The following is a 7499-nucleotide window of genomic DNA, read 5'->3' on the forward strand; positions in this document are numbered from 1 at the left end:
GTGTGTGTGTGCTCCTCTCTAATTGGTCAGAAGATAATTGATAAATGTGCTGCTAATTAACTGGCTGCTTTGTGATTATTAAAAACCAGATGTGTGTGTGTGTGTGTGTGTGTGTGTTTGTGTGTGTGTGTGTGTGTGTGTGTGTGTGTGTGTGTTCACCTCGTCGGAGGGGAAGCAGCTTGTTCTCCAGAATGTCCTTAGCATCTGTCCCCTCATCCATCAGGTCCAGCTTGGTGATCACTCCAATTGTCCTCAGTCCTACAAGAAAGAGAATCGTGAAACAAAACACAAGACAAATCCAAGTTATTTCTAATAATCACATTATCTGATACAGTGGTTAAAATTCTTGACCCTTGACTTCTTACACAGTTCTGCTCAACGGGGACCTTCACTCAGGCTATTTTTAGAACGCAAGTCACGTGACTCTGTCCGCCCGACACTGATGCTCGTACAAAGTCTCGTAGCAGCTCCATCGATTTCAACGGAGCTGCGCCGGTTTAGCTCCGTTTAAACTTGAATAAATTCAGGAAAACAGCATGAAACTTAACTTAACTTAACCCTCTGCATGAAGCAAAGCGTAGGACAGGGGGCTGGTTTTTACCGGGCTAAACCTGACACTAAATCTAGCCTAAACTCAAATCACACCGTGGTCCTAAATCTAACCCCTCACCCAAAATCAGCATCTGTACCCGCAGGGACTAGGCTTTGGTCCCCACAAGGCTGTGTCTTCCTGGAAAATGATCCCCATGATAAAGCACCCCCCCCCCCCACACACACACACACATCCTTGTATTTGCATCAAACTGAGGACATTGTATTGATTTCCATTCATTTTTGTAACTGTATTTATGCCTGACCCAGGCATTTTCCCTAAAACAAACTATTACTGGTCTATAGCTAACCCTAACCTGAACCAAAACTTAATTCACACCACACTTCTAAACCTAACTAGTGAAGCACAGCAGAGCTGCAAACAAAGTGAGAACAGGGGAACTGTCCTCACTTTCCAAAAATGACCTCACTTTGTTGATTAAAAACCTAACATGGTTCTCACTCTGTAGCCAAAACAAGCGCGCACACACACACACAATGAGTGATATAATAATAGTTTTTGGGGGCAGAAAATAAATGAGTCATAGTTACAGTATATTAATAAAAATATTACGCCTGAGCGTACATTTCTGTTAAATTTGTGTCAGTATGTGTGTATTTGTGTGCGTGTGTGTTTTTTGGTGGGTGGGTTTTGCGTAGTTTGGCGGGCTTTTTAAACTGAACATAACGTTAACATCATCTGAAGAATTAAAAGTCTAAACAAGGAACATATAGGAGCAGTAAATGTAGCTAATATCAATACGCTAAAATTTCAAGTCATCATTCGTTCATTATATGTTGGTCAATAAAGTCAATGCAAAGTCTCCACAAGGATGGAAAAACCAATGTGTGTGTGTGAATACACTCACCCTGAGGGTCGACCTCTTTGGCGATCTTTAAAGCGTCAGAGTTGGCCAGATCGGAGTTTGCCGGGGACACGGCCAGCATCAGGCAGTTCTCCTTGGTGACAAACTGCATCAACATTTCTCTGATCTGGAACTCGATGTCTGCAGGCTGGTCGCCCACCGGGACCTTCGTCATCCCTGGCAGGTCCACCAAAGTGAGGTTCAACACTGTCAAAAAGAAGAAAAAAAGAAATCAGGACGCTATTAAACCCTATAAGGAATGCTTTAGGGATTGAACACACCCCTAGAGTTGGTTAGGTGGTGGGCGATACCAACTGTAGGGGTGTGTTCAATGATTATTTTCTGAAAGTTTCATTAAAATCGATTTAGTGTTGTATGAGATATTTTGCTGACAGACAGATAAATCAGAATTACATTAAACACAGAATTAAAATAGCCTGTAAATCATCCCAAAGTGTTGTTCAAGTTTTGTGAGCCTCACCATGAGGTGAGTAAACACGCAGGTTGATGGGCACGGGGGAGATGCCTTTGTTGGCTCCCGTGACTCGGTCGGTCTCTGCCTCGATCTCCTGCCGAACCTCGTCAAAATCTATAAACTTCTTGCCCTTGCAGTGGAGGAACTCAGCATATTCTACAGCGGACAGAAAACAGAGAGTCAACGTCCAGAATACAGGAAGTGGATTTTAAGGCTCTTTAGAGCAGCAAATACTGCATCTCTCTCTTTTTCTTTAAAGGATTTTTTAACTTTTAACAATTGTATTTTGTCTGAAAGTCTCAGATATGGCAGATTGTTTTTTTTCTGATTAACACTATGACTGTGAAGATTGTGTGGCAACATGAAGGAGTTGTCATCCATCTACGGAGAGAAACAGAGAGAAAAAGATGTCGAGGGATGCATTTCCAGGAGGGAAAGGATAAAAGGCATCTTCTGACTTTAGAGGTTTTTACCAAGTCTGCCTTTCGATCTGCCTGTTTGCATTAGTGAAATAGAATATATATAGACGTAAAACAGATCTAGATTAATTAATGCGTCCATTTCCAGCAATAAATCTGACTACTTTATTTGTTTAAAGTATTCAATGCTTAGTTTATTGTTGAGCAGATAAAAGAAAAATATTTTTGGCCCTCAAGTCCTTCTGACTTTATGATTCTGGCCCATGTGACAAAATGTTTGGACACCCCTGATGTAAAAGAACATGTTTTGTCTAATTGTATAACATATAAAAACAGTTAGATGTGCTTTCTAAATGACTGCAAACATTTTTTTGAATTAGAGGTTTTTGTATTATAACTACAAAACATTAATGCATGTATCAACTTCTGTTGTGTTTAGGATGATAGTCAACCGCTAATTTTTAGAATGCATATAATATTAATACAAACAAAAATTCAAACCTTTGCATCGTCCAAACTGACAAAATCTATCATCACCTGCTGCCTAAACCTCAACAAATGAATTTGTGAAGGGATTAGGCTGAGTGGGTTTTAAATGTTGATTTCATGGTGGAAACAGCAGCTCGGAAAATGAACAGTTTTTTTTTTTTTTTTTTTTTTTTTATACCTGTTGAGGCAGTCATCAGCTGCAGAACCAAAGGTCGACGGGTCACGATGCCAGAACCACGGGGAAGGAAATCCCTGCAACACAGAGACAGACAGACGATGAGCATGATTAATAATAATAAAAAAAGAAAAACAAGCAGTCTTGTATAAAGTACCTCATATTGAAACTAGAGTAAAAGTACAAGTATCTTACCATAGAATTACTTTGGTAAAAGTTAAAGTCTCCTTTAGGGATACTACTTGAGTAAAAGTCTTAAAGTAGCTGATATTCTGTGTACTTAAGAAGCAAATTTCTGATGTAAAACGTATTTCAGTATTAAAAGTAAAAATGTTGAGTAAAAGTGAGTTGTTGGAATTTTTAATGAATTTTTCTGGGAGGTAACCTCTCCAAAAAACATATTTTTTCTAAAAGGCTTGACTATAATGTTTTAAAATATTAATGTTGAAAACTTAGGGTGCAACTGTTTCATCTCTGCCACGATTGTCTTCAAACGTCTGCTTAGCTGGAGTTTAATGTGATTTGTGTCGGATGGATTTTTGTTTATACTTCTCACCCAACCACAATTTAACTCACTCTATCCAAGGGCCACTATAAATTTAATTGTTTTTAAACAATAACAAGCTGGAATGAAATAGGAGCAACGACTTCCTGCTTCTTACATTTTTTTCTAAATGTAAGGGATAGAAAAAAAGAGGTCCAAAATAATAAAAAACAGGAAAACTCTTAAAAGTAAGGTTTATGAACAATCATAAGTTTTACACAAAATACAAACACAAATAAACACATTAAGTTGATTAAAATTTCATGACATGAACAAACAAAATCCACTTCAGTTAAAGAATATTAGGTTTTAAAGCTTTTTAAAATTCGATTTCGAAACATAAAAAGGTTATTTCAGGTTATTTGTTTTATAATTTTCTAACAGCAGCTGTTTTCGTGTATTTGAGCTGAATAAAAGCATTTTAATATCCATCAGCCAGGTCGTTTATGTTGTTTATTTTCGTGCGTGCAGGATGTTGTTTTCTCCACGCTGCTTATGCAACCTCAGCATCCTGTCGCCACTCGCCCTGCCCTCTATTCAACCAGCTGAAATAATGTTCAGTCATTCAGGGATGAGATGGAAACATGCTGAATCTGCAGTTTTCTGTCTGACAGCTTCTATCAGTGCTAATTACAAAAATGAGCACATGTTTCAGTGTTTGTTACACCACAAGGAAATTCTTAAATGTTGCAGCACCTGCTGGTCCTTTCTGTTCGTGCATGGTGCTCCACTTGGACACCTTTCAGAGAAGACAGATGGTCTTTCCTTCAAACTGACCCCACACAGATCCTCCACATGAGGGGAGAAGCCTCGGTCACAGTTTCCACATTTATCTGCCTGAAGAGTGTTTATTCTTTTTGAATAAAATCTAGTAGCTCATCCTGCTGAGCCAGGATACTCTGCCTGGATAGAAAATCATCTTCCCCCCACTTCCTCCATTTATGAAATCACTCATCATTTAATCTCTTCCACATCTAGCTCCGCCCTTATTTGTTACATCTCCCAGCATGAGGTGGGGGGGAGGAAACCACACACAAATTCACCGGACCGTGGAGATACACAGAGGACCGAAATAAAAAATAAATAGAAAAGCTAAGGTTACATTTTACAAGCTCCTAGTGAAACAATTAGGAAACACATCCAGTGATAATGATGTTTACCTGCTGCATTGTTTCAGTTGAACAGGACTCCAAAAAGAATTTAAATTCACTTGTTTAAGGATTATTTTTTTGTGTCTGCTTAAGAGACAGGATTTTCCTCAACCTCTGTTTTACATTTTATTTTGTCTACAGCGGTGAGGGCCCTTTTCTTGCACATTTTAGTTGTTATTCTGCTCCTCAGCACGTCTTCAAACTCTACAGAAGCCTGTTCTTCACTCATTCATTCAAAGCAAAGAAACATCTGAAACATGCAGCCTTTTCATGCCTGAGTTTTAGACTCAGATCATCTTATGTTGAGAGAAAAAAACAGTTGCAGCCATTTTGGTCAAAACTTGAGAATAGTAAGTGCAATCGCATATTGAGTGATCTGTGAGCACTAGAAGTGTGTAGTGTGTATGACTCTCAGCTACGAACACCAACTTTTAGCCCAATATTTGTAAAACTCACTGAGGTTTAGCCATTCCTGCGTTGGCTTTGGTCAAGCTGTAGCAGCCATCTTGAATTGGATTGACTCCAAAAGTGACTCAGTTGTAAATGTGCATGCAGTGGTTTCTTTCTGAATCTGCACAAATGGTGTAGAAAGATATCCATTTTTATGATTCAGGTATTTTTTCACATTATTAGTTGCACTTTACATTGATTGTTTTTATTGTAACAGTTAGGTTGGTTTTGTGGCTCTGGGTTGATTTTATTCATTAAAGAGTGGACAAATTTGCCTTTTCTGCAGACTCCAGGTACATACAATGCAGTAAACGCACACAGAAAGCATGTGCAAATATTTTTCATTGAGTAAGAGGCTTTTTTATGATGCCCAGAGGTGTAAAAACTGCACAGCTTCCTGTTTAGTTACACAAAACAACCCACTGTGTTTTAACTAATATTTAAATGGCATTGTGTTCTGTTTTACACTTGTTATACACTCTCACATCTCTGATAGTTCAATACAACACGTTTCTCTGCTGGAAACGAATATCTGCATCACCTCACTTCCGATTCCCAGACACGGTTGGGCGCTGAGCCTCAGTTAATCCTCCTCTAATGCGAGCAGCGTGATGAGTCCCGACTGCAGCACAGCGCCAGACATGTGCTCTTTGTTTTACCACTATAGGTAGTTTTTCTTTTATTTGTTTTGGATGGTGAATAATGCACACTGATACAGACATGTTGCTGTAAATCATGGAGGAAGACTGAGCCAATGAGGCTCCTGAATGCTGCTGGATGATGGGATGTGAGGTTAAACTTCTGCCAATTGGAGAGCGTGTTGAAGGCGAGCTGCGGCCCTAACACAGATTAGTGTTAATCCTCTGTAGCAGCATCTGAACGAATGATGTCCTCTCCCTCTCTGTGTCTGTGCGTTTTATAAAGTTGTATAAAGCTGTGTTTTCCATGGCTATAAATTGAAATTAAGTAGTAGAAATATCTAAGCATACCTAAAATACCATATCTACCCACTGTAAGTAAAAAGGGGACTTAATATCTTATGGTGAAACTTTCAAAATGATGTCAGAGTCACCGTGTTTAAAAAAAGCAATAAAATAATTGCCTTAAATAAAACACAATCCTCAAAACTTTAAATCTGTTCAACAAGTCTAAGCAGACAAAACATTACAGTTACTATAAAAAATTACTTGTTCATGTTTTCTATTTAATATTGTCCTTGATATTAAAAAAATAAAACAAAGGGGTTGTTGATGTTGAGGAAATATGAACAGAATAAAGACGCTTTTCACACATGTATCTGTCCTGCCTCAGGATTATTTAACATATGATAGTATCTTTATTTCATAAGCTAAATGTGGGGGTTGGAGCGGAACATCCTTCGTGCTTTTACAGTATCTTCTTACTCCGTTCACTGACAATAAAAGTTACAAATCTGGCTCTTTGTGCCTTTAAAAATCCTTGGAGAGAGTATCTCGGTGCATAAATAGTTTTTGAGGAAAAGAAATCTCATCCTTTCGGAGTGGATCAGTTCCTGTAGAGTTTGAGCTGATGAGGTTATAGAGAAGCTGTCCATGGTGCTGAAAAATCAAACTGAGCTTTATTGTGGCAAACAGTGCATTAAATGTATCAATATGCTGGACAGTTGATTCTGTTTGTGAATATTCAGCCACATAAACAGGTAACAATGTCAAGTTTTTTATGTAACTGTGTTTTAAACACCGTCATGGTTAGATCTGTGCCTCTTCAAGACATCCTGATCTCCAAAAACAACTGTTTGTAACTTAAAGCATCAGATAAATACAGCTTTTGTTTAAAAAAGCTAAAATACATCCGGTTTTCCACAAACTGATGCAGCTTTAATACACAGTGCTGCTGAATATTTGACTCTCTTACTTTTTTATCATGTTTTTCTTCTGATTCATCAGACCTTTTTCATTCAGAGTACTTTCTGAAATTTTTATCTTGCATTTAAGACAAATAAATCTCTCCATAAATGACGTTGATGATACTCATACTGAACAGGCTTCTCTCAGCTGCTGCTCCCCAAAAAACCTGAAGTCTGTGATAATTAGACTCAAGGGAAACTATAATACTAACTGGTTGACAAAACTATCAAACAGCAATTGTACTCTGATTCATATTCTCTCTCTCTTTTCTTCTTTTTACGTTTAAGTTAGTGTAAACCAATGAGAAAGCAATGATGCTTAGACTGCAAGTAGAAATATTGAAAAAAATATAACAAAATTATATATATCCATCCATCCATCCATCCATCCATTTTCTTCCGCCTATCCGGGGTCGGGTCGCGGGGGCAGCAGCTTCAGAAGGGAGGCCCAGAC

The 7499-nt window shown here is 38.3% G+C and overlaps 1 protein-coding gene across 9 annotated transcripts in view; it reads right to left on the reverse strand.

The window, feature by feature from the left end:
- dnm1a (dynamin 1a) overlaps positions 1 to 7499 on the reverse strand; it is a gene marked incomplete at its 3' end in the record, with an annotated part of 47837 nt that overhangs the window by 35042 nt on the left and 5296 nt on the right. For all 9 annotated transcript variants that reach the window (XM_014009406.1, XM_014009405.1, XM_014009400.1 and 6 more), the window contains 4 exon segments: positions 160 to 258; positions 1461 to 1664; positions 1939 to 2088; positions 3019 to 3092. In XM_014009406.1, coding sequence (XP_013864860.1) covers positions 160 to 258; positions 1461 to 1664; positions 1939 to 2088; positions 3019 to 3092 — 527 coding nt within the window.

The sequence above is a fragment of the Austrofundulus limnaeus genome, unplaced genomic scaffold (assembly GCF_001266775.1).
Source record: "Austrofundulus limnaeus strain Quisiro unplaced genomic scaffold, Austrofundulus_limnaeus-1.0 Scaffold57, whole genome shotgun sequence".
Lineage (NCBI taxonomy): Eukaryota > Metazoa > Chordata > Actinopteri > Cyprinodontiformes > Rivulidae > Austrofundulus > Austrofundulus limnaeus.